The sequence below is a fragment of the Molothrus ater genome, chromosome 3, assembly GCF_012460135.2.
Source record: "Molothrus ater isolate BHLD 08-10-18 breed brown headed cowbird chromosome 3, BPBGC_Mater_1.1, whole genome shotgun sequence".
In the NCBI taxonomy this organism is placed as follows: domain Eukaryota; kingdom Metazoa; phylum Chordata; class Aves; order Passeriformes; family Icteridae; genus Molothrus; species Molothrus ater.
The window spans coordinates 6491258-6507538 of NC_050480.2; the positions used below are offsets into that span (position 1 = coordinate 6491258).

The following is a 16281-nucleotide window of genomic DNA, read 5'->3' on the forward strand; positions in this document are numbered from 1 at the left end:
ACATGGAAAGGAATTCATGCATTTGCCTGGTGCTGAGCAGAAGTTTCCCTCAGCCCCCAGCAAGCCGTTCCTGTTGGCAAGAGAGCAAAAGGGAGTGAGAGTTTTCCTTGCAAAGAAGAAAAGTGCATGTTTTTTTCCTTTTAAGAATAAATCTTGATTCTCAGTGGGGCAGTGGATGTCAAAAATGTGGCCGTCAGGGCTGAAAGCAGCTCTGGCTGCAGCCCATGCCCAAGGCACCCTTTAACATTGCAGGAGCTGTCTGAGAGGCACAGGCTAGAGAGGCTTCCCTCCTCCTCCCAGGGGTTTGGATCCAGTGGGGATCTTCCCAGGGGACCTCACCATGTAAAATCTGAAAAGATTCAGAGAATCAGTCTGGGCAAGGACAGCCCGGTAAAGAAATGTCCCTTTAGGTCAGCCTGAGAAATAGCCCTGGTGCCATTGCCTGGGGCAGGGGGCAAGAGCTGCCTGAGATGTGTTCTGCAGCCATGGGAAGCTTCATGCTGACTCCTCCATGAAACAGGGAAAGTGCAACCACAGGTCTGACCCACACATGGACATCTCAGCCCAGCTCCCAGGCTCATTGCCATGGAGCTGCAGCACTCTGGCATGCACACAGGCCTTAGTTGGCTTTCTAAAAATGATTTGTCCTGGTACAAAAGTTGAAATATTTGACTTATATAAGACCAAGGGAATGGAAATGTTGAAGCAGCAGAGAACCACCACTGCATCACTTTTATTAATCAACGGAAAAGGGAAATGTAAGCTTTCTAACAAGGCATTAAGAGCTGTTTCTCCTGTGGCAGGGCTCTACAGGCTGTGAGTTTCCAGCCCAGCACCCTACAATGCTGTGATCAGAGGCAAGACTGAGCCTGCCAGGGACAGAGCTCTGAATTTATACCAGGGGTATTTATAGAGGCAGCTGGCACTGGCAGCTCTCCGGGGACACCAGCATGGTCTTCTGCAAAGGGGCTGCTGGAGATGCAGTAGGAGAGTGGGAATGTGCTGGAGCAACACCAAACCACCAGCCAAGACTCCAAAAAAAGCCTCAGGAGTACCCAAGAGCCAGGCCTCAGGGGCATTTCAGTGTTCTGCTCCAGTTAAACCACCTGGGCTGGGGCACCACTCCCACACACACTGGTCCCAGCACCCAGCAGCTGGTGAAAGTATTGTTGAATCATCTAAGTTGAAAAAGTCCTCTAAGATCATTGAATCCAACAATTAATCTGCCACTGCCAAGGCCACCACTAAGCCATGTCCCTAAGGGTCACATCCACTTGGCATGGATTCTACAGAACCTTCCCACCTCTTCCCTGCTGAACTGCCCTCCCTCAGAGGCCTGAAGCAAGTGGTGGATGCCTGCCTGAGGGGTGTTTTACCCAAGGGAGCCACCTCTCCATCGTTCAGCTTTGTCTCCTTCTTCATCTTCATCAGGAGAATGAGCAGAGGACGCTCAACCAGGGTGCAACAACCAGCTGGGGTCAGAAGCTCCCAAAGGCAAAACCTGCTGCCAGGTCTTAGGTAAGAGTTAGCAATGGTGCAGCTGAAATGTGTTTCCAAAGGGCTCCCAAAATGCAATTTTTTCCCACACCTTGCATTCCCAGGAAATTGGTGTAGGGCAAGATGAAGGCTCGCAGAGTCAGAAGGCTGCTGGGGTGAAAGAGGTGTTCACCCCTCCTGGGTCCTTCCTTCAGGCACAGAGGTCCCTGCTCCTCCATTCCATGGCTTTCCTGGCCTGTCAGCTCAGGGTTTCATTGCCTGCTTTTGAATTCAGCACTCGGGGCAGGTGGAGCACCAGAGCATGACTTTTAACAGCTGCTGCATTTTAAGCCTTGGACAAGAAAGCAGAACTGAAATCCTTTGGGCTTTTTCAGACCAAAACTCCCAGATCTGCTGCTTCTTTAATTGTGGCTGTGTGTGACATGATGGCGGTTTGCTCATTTGCAATTTTTTTCTTCTCCAGTGGTTTTTCAGTGTTTCCAGGCCTTTTCATTCATTGCATCATGTTTTTGTTCTGCAGAAACGTGGTGCTGCAGGTGACAAAAAGCTGCTTCTCTTGTCTCCAGCCTGTTTGGAAATTTTTAAATCAAATGAACCTCAGTATGTACAGGGAGACAAAGATCAGAGAGGAGAGGCTGGGGACTGGTTATTTCCACAGAATGAAAATAAATGCAGAAATGCCCAATTTACAGACAGGCAAGATTTACTAATAGAAGTAAAATAATTGGAGGAGGAGAAGGCAAGTTTTGGCTGCATTTACCAACTTTGAATGAAGGAGAAAAGTCACTTCCCCTCTTACTTCTTCCAAAAGCTCTGGGGAAAAAAATAGGAAGAAAAGTTTCTCTTTTCTTCACTTTTAGGTAAAAAATAACCCTGAGAAAATGAAAAAAAAAAAATTCTGACCGATTTTGACATCAAGAAAGGGGGCGTTGGACCCAGCTGGAGTTAACAGACTGCAGTGGAGCTGTGAGTTCCTGGCACTTTCTCACAGCACCTGCCCCAGGAGCTGCCAAGGCTCTGTGAGCCAAGAAAATTCCTCTTCCCTGACCTGACCTGTTGCAGGGCCATAGTGCCTCCAGTTCACTTATTCTTCCCCCTGCCTGACTTTTCCCTATGGGGCAAGCAGGTGGTGCTTTCTGCAAGGGAGTGGTTTAACAAATTAAAAAAAAAGAGAGAAAACTGTTATGGGTAGTTTTTGGAACCTTCATGTTGTGATAATGGGCCATGATGGGCTGCTCATCTCCTGTGAAAACACCTCAGGTATGTGTTTGGTTTGCAGGAGAGGGTTGGAATAGAGGAGATGAGGGCAGAGCATCCCTCAGCTCCTTGCAGCTGGACAATGGCAAGAGGCTCCAAAATCCATAAGACCCAACCTCAGGACAAGGGGGATGCTGTGTGTGGTGTACCCCAAATGAATCCCGTGCTCAGACAAGGCTCATGGTGAGGCAGGGATGTGTGGTGTACCCCAAGTGAATCCCGTGCTCAGACAAGGCTCATGGTGAGGCAGGGGTGTGTGGTGTACCCCAAGTGAATCCCGTGCTCAGACAAGGCTCATGGTGAGGCAGGGGTGTGTGGTGTACCCCAAGTGAATCCTGTGCTCAGACAAGGCTCATGGTGAGGCAGGGGCCTCTGCCAGTGCCAGGATGGGGCTGCACACTGATCCTCACTGGCTCTGTCCAGGAGTTGCTGACAGTCCTGTTTGCAGCTGCTAAATCCCAGTCATTGCAGGAAGCTGTGAGAGAGCCAGAACAGATGGGGGCACACAGGCACGACCAGCTGGGTGTCCTGGGGGGAGTCAGGCCCCTGATGTCCTGGCTAGGGGTGGTGGGAGCTGAGCAGAGCCAGCCCAAAGCCCTGCAGCAAACCTGGATGCCCCATGTCTTTCCCCCATGCAGTGCCATGCCAGGAGGGGATGAGCTCCTGGGAAAAACAGGAAAACTGAATTCCAGTTTGTGGTTCACATCCCACAGGCTCCAAAAACAACTTGTTGGATGGGAAGCCTGATGAGGCCACCTGCCAGTGTCCACAGCCCCACATCCCAGTGGGAGAGAAGGAGGCAGCAACGTGGGGCTGGCACAGGGGACCAAGCTCTGCCCTTGTGTGCATCTGGCCCCAAACTAATGCCACCAACAGAGAAAAAACAGGCATTTGTGCCCCTGCCATGCTCTCCCCATCTGGACCACAGTGCCAATGCCATCCCAGACATCCCAGAAGTGGCATCAAGAGGTTTCTGGCAGCCCCACCAGGAGTCCATTTGTCCCACACCGTTTCTCCCCAGAGAAGTAGTAGATGTGTCATTTTCCTTTCACAGGACACGAGCGGCCTTATCCAAATATAAACATTCTGGGAGTATTTGCTGGCTTATTGTCTGGACAAAAAAGTAAAACAAACAGACCTTAAATCCTTTTCCCCCTGCCACTTCTGGTCTGGAGTCAGGGCCGTACGCTCCAGAGTTCCCGAAAACATCGCTCATCAGAAATAGCATCCTACTAAACCAGGTGTGGAGGTGGCCCCAGCCAGCCATGCCGCCACCTCCTCCTCCACAAGTCACTGAAAAAGCCAGTCAAGAGATCTCTGAATATTTAAAGAGTTGCTGTATGAATAATGGAAACAACCAGCAACCAAGAAAACATGATAGCCTGCAGTGCCATGGGGCAGCACTCCCTTGGGAGAGGCCAGGAACAGTGGGCAGATGTCTGGGTGCACTCTCAGACAAATTCAGCTTTCAGCAGCATCAGCAAAATGCCAGTTTGGGGTCAAAAGCTGCCTGAGAATCCATTACCCCACGCCCAGCAACAGACACAGGTGAGAGCTTTCCTCACCTGATCAGGCAGCAGCACAAGAAATGACACAGAAAGGGGAAAATGCTGCTCTAAACAAAGCAAAAGTGTTTCTCTCTCACAAAACAGGGCAGGCACAGGGTGTGAAGCCTGGGGAAGCCATTTTGCAGTGAAAGGTTGTGGCTCAGGAAAAGAGGACACGTGAGAGACACAACCCCAAATCCCAGGTGATCCCCTCTTCCTTTGCCCATCTCATCCCAGCCCACACCTCCCCTTCCCATCAGGGACCACAGCAGGAGATCAAAGTCTGGTTCCAGCGAGTGTTGTTTTACAGCAGAGGTTTTCTTCCCACCATCTTGGTTTTCACCACCACCAGCTCTTTTTCAGGAGTTTTTGGGATGTTTCAGACCCCAATCTCCTCTGTGCTGCCCCCAGCAATGCAGCTGAGGCCACTCAAGTAAAAATTCTCCCACCTCTGTGAAGTTCAGGGCCAAGCAGAGGCTTTGTCCCCATGTTGGTGGAGTGGATAAGTGGCTCCTGAGGGCTCTTTCAGGATCTCTCTCTTTCTTGAGTCCCAAAGGGAAGAACAGTCCAAAGATCAGAGCTGTCTGCATGAAACAAATTTCACATTAAAAAACAAATGAGACAGAGAAGCTGAAGGACTAGATTTTCCAAAATACCATACATGCACAGGCACTGCCTGGTTTGTCTGGGAGCACTTTGGGTTTATCCTGCACAGCACTAAAGAGAGGGGAAGGCCAGGAGGAGTTTGGGACACAAAGCAAGGCTAAGATCTGGTTGGGAAAACACTCAGTGGTAAAAGATCCTGTGCTGTTCAGGTGGCACCACAAAGCTCCATGAGGAGAAGCTGGGACAGAGGCAATGGCTGCTGGTCCCATGGCAGGGGATGGGATGGAGGGAATGGCATGGACGGCTGCTGGTCCCATGGCAGATGATGGGATGGAGGGAATGGCATGGATGGCTGCTGGTCCCATGGCAGATGATGGGATGGAGGGAATGGGATGGATGGCTGCTGGTCCCATGGCAGGGGATGGGATGGAGGGAATGGCATGGATGGCTGCTGGTCCCATGGCAGGGGATGGGATGGAGGGAATGGAATGGATGGCTGCTGGTCCCATGGCAGATGATGGGATGGAGGGAATGGGATGGATGGCTGCTGGTCCCATGGCAGGGGATGGGATGGAGGGAATGGAATGGATGGCTGCTGGTCCCATGGCAGGGGATGGGATGGAGGCAGTGGAATGGATGGCTGCTGGTCCCATGGCAGGGGATGGGATGGATGTGATGGCCACTAGTCCCATGAGCATTCTTCCCCTGCATACATAGATCCAGACACAAGCTACTTTTCCCCATGGGATTCCCATCTGCTACTGCAGAGAGATATGGCTGCAATCCCCATATTTTTTTAAATATTGAGTCCCTTGGTCCCCCTTCCCAGGGAAATGCCCTTATCCTTAATAAAGCAGGGAGAGAGGGCTCCTCTGGATGGGCACATGGCAGAGGCTGCATGGCTGCCTCATCCTCTCCCCACCACCACTAGGAGCTCTGGTTGATGGAGGCCTGGCTGAGACAATGCAAACTTTAACAGCTTATGGAGTAATTAAGCAAAGCCTCTCAATACAGCATCACTAATTAGATGAATCCTCCCTAAATTACCAGTAGTTCATGGCACCCTGTAAAATCCTTGTGTAATAGCCTTAGAAAACAATGACACTCAGCTGGCACTGAGCCACACAGCTTGATGGCAATTGCAAAGCACTTTGGATGTTCATGAGCCTTAAAAAAAAAAAAAAAAAAGAAGAAGAAATCTAAAATGTACATTTCCCCCAATGACTCTGCTCTGGGGTGTATTAAAAGCAGCACCTTGACTCAGCCTGCCACATAAACATCCTGCTGCCCCTGGACAGCCCGATGCTGTCTTCCTCCCAGGATGAGGAGCTGAATAAGAAGTGACAATCACAGCTCCTGCCCGCAGGAAAACAGGAAGCGCCAGAGTTGTACAACCACTCCAAACATTGTCCTACCTGCTCCACTCCTTGGGTGCAATGGGAACTTGCTTTCCCTTCCTTTCCACATTGCATAACTATTTCTGGTCCAGTGCTGCTCAGTCCCAGGATGCTGCTGTGTGGGGAAGTCCCTGCGGCCTTTGGCTTCTCCCTGCCTGCCCAAAGCCAGCCTGGGGCTCCCTGTCCAATGCACCAGGACAAATGCCCACCTTCCAAATCCACTGCTAACAGTGGCAGCGCTGAATGCAAGCACTGGAGGAGATGGAGATGGACTCAGGGTGTTGGGCAGATTGGCTCACCCACACCTGGCAAGAGCTAGAGTGAAGAAAATCCCAAATCCCACCAGGAAGCAGCAGAGTTGGCCAAATTTGGAAATGACCATAAGACTGAAGGAGCTGATCCTTACACATGGGCTCCAGCTCATGCACTGAAGTGCTGAACCTCATCCCTGAGAGTAAGATAGCCCTGTGGGTAGGGGATGGGGTGTGTGCCCCACCCTCAAAGCAAGCTGGGCAGCCAAAGTTCTCCACAGGCACAGAGAGGAGCTCTGGGAACCCAGAGATATGACGGAAAAGAGGCCACTTGCAGAAACCCCGGTTTATTCACAAATACCCACTCCCACCCTTGACTTTTTGGGTTGATTTCAAGGAATCCTAGTCCACTCAGCGCAATGCATCCCCAGCCAGCAGCCTGGCAGCCCTGCTCTCAGGGCCATCCTTCCCAAAGACCAGAGACTTTCCACGTCACATGGTGCTCTGGGAGCTGGGAACTTTGCTCCTTCTCCAACTGCTCCCACATTTCTGCTGAGAGACTGGCCCGAATTTGCTTGCAAAACACAGATGTCATATGCAAGTTTCCAAACAAGAAGAAGGATAAGAAGGTTTCCTCTCCGCTCTTCCTTTCCTCGCAGTGTAAAAACATCCCTTGCCAAACGAGGCAGGCCATCACTTTGCAAAGTTCACATTCCCACAAGGCAGGCATGAGGAGGAACAAGGGGGGGAACCCTCACATCAGTGCCCACGGGTCATGGTCACACAAAACAATACTTTGCAAAATTTGGAAGTGGGAGGAATGTGGGAAGGCTGAAGAGGAGGATGTTTATTAACCTATATCTCTGAAGGGTGTGCGTCCTGTGAGGAGAAAAAGGGAGCCCAAGGCAATGTTGTTCAAGACACTGGTGGGAAAAAATCTGGAAATCCTTATTCAGACAATCCTACTGCTGGTGTAAAGAGAAAGAAAATGGCTTTTTCTCACATTCATGGCAGTGAGGGTTTTCCTAAATTACGGGAAGCTTCGTATGAATTCCCTAATTCCCTTGTGCAATTGCATTAAATAGTAGGATGTGAATGCATTGCCACACCTGACTCAGCCTCTGTGCCCAAAAAGGCTGCTGGCTCCCTACAAGCGTATAGCAGGAAGCCTTTCAGCTCAAGAATTGCAGTCTCAGCCTTGCTGGCTGTTGCGAAGTCGTGAATGGAAGGCACACATGGGAAGCCCAGCAGTGAGTTTCAGTGTCTACAGACACTTGAGAAAACTTTTCAGCCCAAAAAAACCCCAAAAACAACAAACAAAAAAAAAACAAAACCAAAAAATCAATAGAAATCTGCAAGAAAACAAACAAACAAACAAAATTAAAAACTACCACTTAAATGGCAGATACAAGTTAGAGCAAGGAGAGAAGGAGAGATGAAACCCCGATGTCACTTGGGAAGTTCAGTTTCCTTGCAATGTAAAGCAAAGGGGGTTTCCCACTATTTCTTTCTGCCCCCCCGACAGAGAATGTCTCTTTGCTTTCACTTTATGGCTGTAAAATAGAAATCAGCTGCATTTCTCCCTACCCTTTGCAGCTGCTCGCTGGGGTTGTGGCTGGGACAGTCCCTGCCGAAATGTATAATCAAATTACGGCCATTCACACCCACCCCGAACATCCCCAGCTCTGGCTGAACCAGGATTCTCCCAGATTTCACTGCAGAGACACCTGCAGCAGGGTCTGGCCACAAGACCTGGAGGAAACATCTCCTCCTCGCTGCAGAAAGGCAGTAAAAGGCACAAACGTGGCCAGGGCAGCTGTGAGGTTGACCCGCGAAGCCGCAGCGGGGACGGGCGGGCAGAGCCCCCGTCCCTCGCCTCCGCCAGCGGCGGGCAGGGCAGGGCAGGGCTTCATCGGACACAGAGCACCCTCTGCTGGGAAAGCCATGGAGGAGAGCAAATCCTCTCGTGGCACAGCCCTCAAGAGCTCCTGGCAGGAGGGTTTCCATCCCACAGGGTGGCTCCTGGACGAAAGGAGGGAGCAGCGCGTCTCGCTGCCGGCATGGGAGCTCACCCCCTTGTTTTGTATCATGAGGCCGCTGCACTGCCCGCCGTAAATAGCAGAAGGACACAAACAGTTCAGCACTTCCAGTCCGTGGCTCATCGTCAACCTGCCACATGACACTGGCTGTGCCCTGTCACCTCCCCTGCCACAGCTCCTAGCTTAAAAGAGCCCCAGCAGCACCGAGGCAGGAGCCGTGGCCCAGCACTCGCTTGCTCTGCCCCATTCCCAGTCCCGGCTGCTCCCCACAGCACCGTTCCCGAGTGGTGCCTCCCTCCCTCGGTGCCAAAAGCAGCGACAACTGGGAGTGTCAGGGCATCAGGGACATCTTTGCCTGCACAGAGTGGGGATGCAAGGCCTGTTCCTCACACCAGTGCCACCTGGCATGGCACAGACTCTGAATAACAAGGCAGATTCTGCCTCAAAATCTCACACGCTGTGAGCGCAGGCAGGCGGCACCTGCTGTGCCTCAGGCCATTTCCCTCTGCCACCCAAACAGTACTTTAACCCAGCTCCGGCTGGGTGTGTTTAAATAAACACACGAGGCTCCCCGACACCCTTCCCTCGTGTCCCGAGCTGCTCACAGCGCTCGGCACCCAGCACACCCCAGAAATGCGCTTCCTTCCCCGCCTCGGCCTCTCGGCCGCGCTGGCCATCGCCGCCTTCCTCGGCTGGAGGCTGCTGCTCCAGAGCCCGGCCCTCAGGCACGGAGGTAAGGCCTGGCCACCCGGGTTTTGCACGTCCGGCAGCCTTTCTGTGCCCTGGAGCTTCTTCCAGAGGGTCCAGGTGGGCAAATGCCTACAGGACAGAAAACGCCCTTGGCATGGTGTTTGAGGCCCCCCCTTGCTGTGGGGCCCTGCAGCTTTATGTTCTTAGTGGGGTCATTGATTTCAGGTGCAGTGGGGAAAACAGGTGTCAGGCTGCTGGAGGGAACTCCCAGAACTTTTGTTATGAAAACTTTCATTGTTTTGTTGTGAAATGCTGCTGGGAGGGCAGGAGGGAGTAGGGGCGTTGGTGATTATTGCATTTCTTGCCTTAAAAATGCATCCTTCCCCTCCAGTTCCCATCATTCCAGGGCAAAGTCATCCCTTGATTTTGCAGACATTGTCATTCTGGGGCTGGGTGAGTCAAAGAGCAGCTCGGGATAGCTTCAGGCATCACTGTGTTCCTGATGTCCTGTGCCTAATTTTAACTGTGCTTCTCTGCTTTTACCTGTGCTGCTCTGTACAAGAGCCTCCTCAAATATTTAACTTTCCAAGGACCCAGAACAAACCATCGAACTGTCTCCCCAGGGCTGCCAGATGCCTGCACTGAGCAGATGAGGCAGATGTGCTGCTGCTAAAGAAAATAAACTAACAAGGCAGGCATTAATCTTCCACATTCAAACCCACTCTGGCCTTTTCACGTCAAAAATAAGAAGACAAAAAAGCAAAGCTGAAATTTGAGAAATTAAACTCGCTCTCATAGAATCTTTGTATTTGCTTATGCCTTTTATATTTGCTTTGTTGTCATCTCACTTCTCTTTGCTTTTTGCCTTTTATTTACTTTTGCCTTTTTATCTACAAGAGAAAAAATTTACATATGGAAGTGATGCAAGAAATGATGTCATTTGGGTCCCTAATTCACCCCGAGCCATTCAGAATAATCCCTTACTCACATATACTTGGTAGCTGATCTTAACCTATTAACAGATGCAAAAGGGTTTGCAGGACATCATGTATTTGTAGCTACAAACCAATTTACTACTGCCTGGTCTCTCAAAATATTTTTGACTCTTTGGTAAACACACCTCTGTGATGTTCAGCTGCAAGCAAAGAGTTAAAAGCAAAAAATATGATTTAGTGGAGAACTGGACCTGCGGAATAAGTCTGTGGTTTAGAGCCGTCCTCAGGCATGGTGATTTGGGGAAAGCGGGGTCGGGGTGTCCATAATCTCACATGTTCATGAGGTCACAAACCCCTTTCCCAGCAAAGCCAAGCTCTTTGCCAGACAGGGCTGGTCTCCCCTCTCCTACCCACTTCATCCACACTGAATCCTTTCCATGCTGGAATAACTGGAGAAGAGCCTGCAACAGCACTGTATGCTCAGGGTCTGACCCAGGGCACTGTGTTCTTTCCTCACCCCCATCTCCAAATGCTGTTTCCCAGGTGACCTGGCCCCCAAGGCAGAGGAGGGCTTCACTTTGACACTGGACACCTTCCTTCATGTCCAGCAGCTCAGGAGGAGGAGGCTGAGAGCTTTCTGCAGCCAAGCAGGCAAAGTCACCGCGCTGCCGAGCAGTCAGGATGAGAGAGCCTCCCTGCTCCCGAGCCTGAGGGTGAACACCAAGCTGGACCTCCTGTACTGCCAAGTGCCATCAGCAGGTGTGGAGGAATGGGATCAGCTTTTGGAGAAGCTGGAGGAGGAAAATGTGACGCTGCCAGTGCCTGCTCCCCTACCGCCGGCTGCAGGCTAAGGAGACGCGGCTGAGCGAGTTCAACCAGACGGAGAGAAAGGCCATGCTGGGGTCTTACACCAAAGTGCTCTTTGTCAGGGACCCTTTCCACAGGCTGATTGCCACCTTCCTGCAAGGCATGGGCATCAGCCCATCCTTCAGCAGCTTCGTCCAGGAGGTGCTAGACAGCAGAAAGGTGCATGAAGCTTGGAAACCGCTGGTCAGCCTGTGCCAGCCCTGCCTCGTGCAGTACGACTACGTGGTGATGTTTGGCTTCCTCAGGCAGGAGCTGGGACACCTGCTGCGCCGGGCTGGGCTGCCTGCAGGCAGCCTCCTCCCCGAGCTCACCGACAGCCAGGTGCAGTGGACCTACAGGTGGCTGGCAGAGCAGATGTTCAGCGAGCTGTCTGCCCAACAGAAGCAGCGGCTCTCTCATTTCTACCGCTGGGACCTCGCTGCTTTCCCATTTCCCAGCAGTTTCCTGTCAGACCATCACAGCACTGCAGAGACCTGGCAGAAATAGCCTGCATGGAGGGAGGAACTGTTTCAGGGAGCATTAAACCAAAAGCAAGTGCTTCAAGATACTGACAGGCTTTTGCTTCACAGCTGCTTGCAGTAAAGTTTTCCATGTCACAGTCCAAAAGACTCATCAGAGAGCTGAGACACACCACTGCCAGGGACAGGGGATCAACGTGGTTGAGTCATGTTTAAATGCAACAAGAGCAGGCACTAGGGAAACTTGTGGCACTGGACTTGGAAAACTGCATGAACTGAACTGTGATGGGATAAACCCAGCAGTTTGGGGTAGGGTGGGTTGGACCTGCTGCAAACCACTGTAACATCACACACGCTGTGCCTGTGCTGATATTTCCTTTTCTGGGCTCCAAGAGGTTTGGCAATGGCTTCTTCCTGACAAATCTTCCCACTCAGATACAAGAAGAGCTCTCATAGGAGCATGGCACCTGGAGGCTGAGATGTAACACAGGGTTGCACACCCTGCTGGGAACCACTGGCAATATTCCCAATCTTTTCATGCTCAGGGAAGGTCAAGCCCAGCCCATCATTTGGCCTATTCTGTTCTGTGTGAACTGTTCCTGTTTTATAGCCTCATCTTCTATGTGTGGGCTCAAGTGGGCCTTGGGATTGGGACCCAGCCTCCATTCACAGGTTTTGAGATTGGCTCCCCTCCTTCCAGGGCTGACTCCAATGGGCCAAGGCCAGCATTCAGCTTGGTGCACTAGCCCTGAGACAAGGAAGTGCCAGCGTGGACCAGGTAGCAGGCACAGCACCAGACAGACTGCCTCCCACCTTGGGTCAGCAGCTGGTGGGTCCTGTGGAGAAGCATCAGAATGCATCACTGTGCTGCAATGGAAAACAGGATGTGGCTACTACAGGCTGCTGCTGGCAGAGAAGCACAAGGACTGGCTCTGCTTTCTTTTGGACACGGTGCCAGCGTGGCCAGACAGAGGCCCAGTCTCTCCAGCTGGCTCACAGCTCCATCCAGCTGGGCAGCCCAGAGCAATGACACGCCCTCCCTCTCCCTGCTTTGGTCACCGAGCTGATCTGACTCACAGGCCCTGGGAAAGGTCCATCTTTATCAAGCAAACACCAAGGATGAGTTGTCTAGATTCAAATCCTGCCAGACTCTGACCATAGCATTTTTTTTTTCCAGAGTATTTAGCAGCTTTATTTTGCCATGTTGTGACATTCACAGAGAATTCCATGTACATTCATGGTACCGTTTTGACAGTGCTCATTAAAGAATGTTAGTGAAAACTGTTGATTAGAACTGACCTAAAACAATTACCAAAATCTTGGCCTCCCACTCTCACAGAAGGCCATGCAATTAATAGCATTAAAACATCAGATCAGCTGGGCTCCTTTCACACTCCCACACACTCTCCAGCTGCAGTAATTACTATTTAAGTGCCATTATCGTACGCAGTACTTTACAGTCTAGCAAGATGGCATAGTTCCTCTTCTGAAATAGACTTCTGCAGGAAGAAAAGCAGCAAATTTCCAATTATATGCCATTAAATTAGAGTCTTGCATCCATGCTTTATTTCACTGGAAAGTACTAGAAAAGGAACGTTTTTCTCTTCATGGGTAGCTTTCCCTCCAGTGACAGTTAACTGAAACCCCACACAGTGAGATGTGGTGTGAGGAGATGTGACACAGCACCTGGCAGGGGACAGGGGTGTGCACTCAGGGCAGGAGAGCTGCTCCCCACAGCTTTGTAGTGCAGAGCACACCTCAGGGATCTTCTTTTCCTGTCAGCCCTCCCCAGTGGGTCCCAGTCCTTTCCTAAGGTGCCAGGCACTTAGTTCCATGAAAACAATGTATGAAATGTTCAGACATTGAGCAGTGACATGAAAACCTCAGCTTCATCTTCCTTAGAGTCCCGCAGCACAGGCAGGTAGCACAATGATCTTTCTGTAAATTCCTGTTAGGCTCCAAGCTTCCCTTTTCCCTACACCTTCACAATCAGTTGCTGTCATTACTTTGCAACCCTGATTTTATACCATTGCCACCCCCAGGTGTTTGATTTAATTTGCATTCAATTCCAGTGCACCCCAAAAGGCAAGTGTTTCCTCTCTCCATCAGCTGGGTGAGGGTATCAGGAGGGCCAGGGCTGCTGCCTGGGAAAGAGTGGCTCACTGATGCTGCAGCAAAACTGGTTCCACAGGTCTGCTCTGAGCAGCCTTCTCTGACCACTGCGTGTACACAGAACTTGGCAAATGCGCTTCCAATTAACTCACAAAGCAAATAGCAAAACAGAGACTTGACACGTCTAATTTTAAAAAAATCCACCTGACCAGGCAGTCACTGTGACTCTGTCAGGCACTCACAAACCCATCCTGAAATGATGAAAACTCCAAAACCAGGGAGAGAGAGAGCACTTATTCACCCTGCTAGTGACATCCCAACATCTCCCAGGACCATCACAAGCAGCAGGCCTATTGTGCACACCGGCAGCTCTCCCCTGGGATGACACTGGGAGCTCCTTGATATCCACTCTGCCTGTGTCTCCATGCTCTGCTTTAACACACAACACCTTTGTATTTCTTCTCATCCTGGTCTGAAGGAGTATGTCCAGCAAGCCCACGAGGTGGAATTCACAGAAATAGCTGATACCAATCTACCTTACAGACTTAGTATTTTGCATCCCTCCCTGGACACCCAAGAATGTGGACACACAGGCTCCAATAGCTGTTCTTGCACATGAATTATCACATCCTCTTCTCTAAGAGGTTTTTTACATATTACCAGCTTTCAGGAGAAAACAAAAATGTGTTCTTGCCCAGTACCTCAGAGCTTAAGAAACTCTAATTATCATATTTCAATTAATAAAACAATTACATAACAAGCCCAACAGGCACAAAATACTTCCTGCAATTCACAGGTACAAATTCCCTTTTTCTAGATGGTAGATCCATAATATTTTGAGTTGAGAAATAAAGCTACACCTTTCCAAGCAATATACCCTGGAGTGCTTAAAAAAATATTTCACACTGAGCATACATTGTCCAGTCCTAAGATGAAGGCCAATTTTAAGAAGTTTGTATGTGAGCAAAATTTTCTATAAGGAGTTACATCCTCTTGCACCATACTTTTTTGATGGCCCTGGGCATGCAAAAAGAGCAAAAGAACATTTTCATAAAGCAGTAGACCAGAAAAACAGATAGAAGTTTGCAAATGATAAGCAGGCACAGTATGTGGCTGACACCATCTAGAGATAACATGGTGCTCCAGCGTTGAATCTGACAGTGACAAAACCTGTCAAGGAGGGATGCCCAGCACTAAATCCAACATGAAAAATATATTCAATCCAGATGACACCAGGCCACCACATAACCAGCACATTTTTCAGACAAGCACTCCCTATAGCAAAATGTATCCATTCTCTTACATTCAGCAAAACTAAGAAATCTCCTGAAAAGAAGGCAAGGCCATGACAGCAAGGGATTGGCCCTAGAGGGCACCCAGAGCCAGCTAATCCCCAGCCGTGCCCAACCTCCTCGTGCCCCTTGCTGGTGTAAATTACCTTGGGAGCATCGATGAGCAAGTTCCTTTGTTACTCCAAGGTCTCTGATGTCCTTTCCTATTTAAAGGATGGGGAGAGAAGTGGAGGTGTGGGATGGGAAAAATCTGTGTCAAACAAAGCAGCATCTTGCTGGAAGTACTCTTGGTATATTTAGTTTTTATCTTTAATCAGAGAAGACAAGGTAGCACTTGAACTAAAATCTCATTAAAGCCCAGGTGCAGGCAAAGCAACAGTCATTGAACTTGGGGCAAATCAGTTGTTGGTCACATTTTAGCCTTTTCCTCTGAAACACTTTTGTTACACAGGTAAGACCATCTTCATTAGCCAACACCAAAAGTCCTGCTCATCTTCCTCTAGGACACAGCTGGCTTTGTGTGCAGAGGGGACACAGCAGGGTCCTCAGCACCTCTTAGACCTTCCCTCATCTCAGCTAGAGGACTATGTCTGGGATCAACAGATTTCAGTCCTTGGCATAGCATCACAAGGTGATACATCTTTTCCCCACAGCAGGAAAAACAAGAAACAACCACTCTGCTATTTCACAGTGGCTGGTAAGAAGCATCCTTGCAGCAATTTTATAGGAAATCTGTAAGATTTTTCAATTACACCTGGATAACATCATCTTCAACTTAAGTCTTCATTTGAATTTACATCACAGCTATAATCTGGCAGCAATTTCCTCTCATAGAGAAAATAATGATTGGACAATTAAATGTGAAAGCTCCATGAATCAGTGGGTGAGCCACATGAACACAGGTTGGTTTTTCTTCTCCATTATAGTCCTACTGCCTTGTGGTTCCTCTGATGTAAGCTCAGTTTCAGCAGAGTTTGCTCCTCAAACTTTCCTCCTACACACGCACACACCATGGCTTAAAGGTCCCTGGCTCAGCAGAAGGGCACTGCAAAGACAAAAAATATTTGAATTAGCAACAAATGAGGATCCTGTCCAGCGTTCAGCATGTCCCGCCGTGCTGCTTTTCAGGTGGGGGACTTTGTGAAGATAGGAGCTGCTATCCCAGTTTTTCCAAACACAGAGATGTCACTCTCATGGCACTCCTGTTAGGGGCCTGATAGTTGAGCCCTGTGACAACACCATGACAGAGCAGCCCAAGAGAAACCAACGACAGGGATAACTCCTGCACTCCTTCAGAGCAAGTCCACAGCTCTAAGGAGACTCCTGTGGCCAA

General features: G+C 50.0%; 1 protein-coding gene across 1 annotated transcript in view; it reads right to left on the reverse strand.

Moving 5' to 3' along the window:
• Positions 1 to 15076: 15076 nt before the first annotated feature.
• The window catches only part of XDH (xanthine dehydrogenase), a 49619-nt gene continuing 48414 nt past the window's right edge, over positions 15077 to 16281 (reverse strand). Inside the window, 1 exon segment of the mRNA XM_036381419.1 lies at positions 15077 to 15993. Within this exon segment, the coding sequence (XP_036237312.1) occupies positions 15943 to 15993 (51 nt within the window). The 3' untranslated portion in view covers positions 15077 to 15942.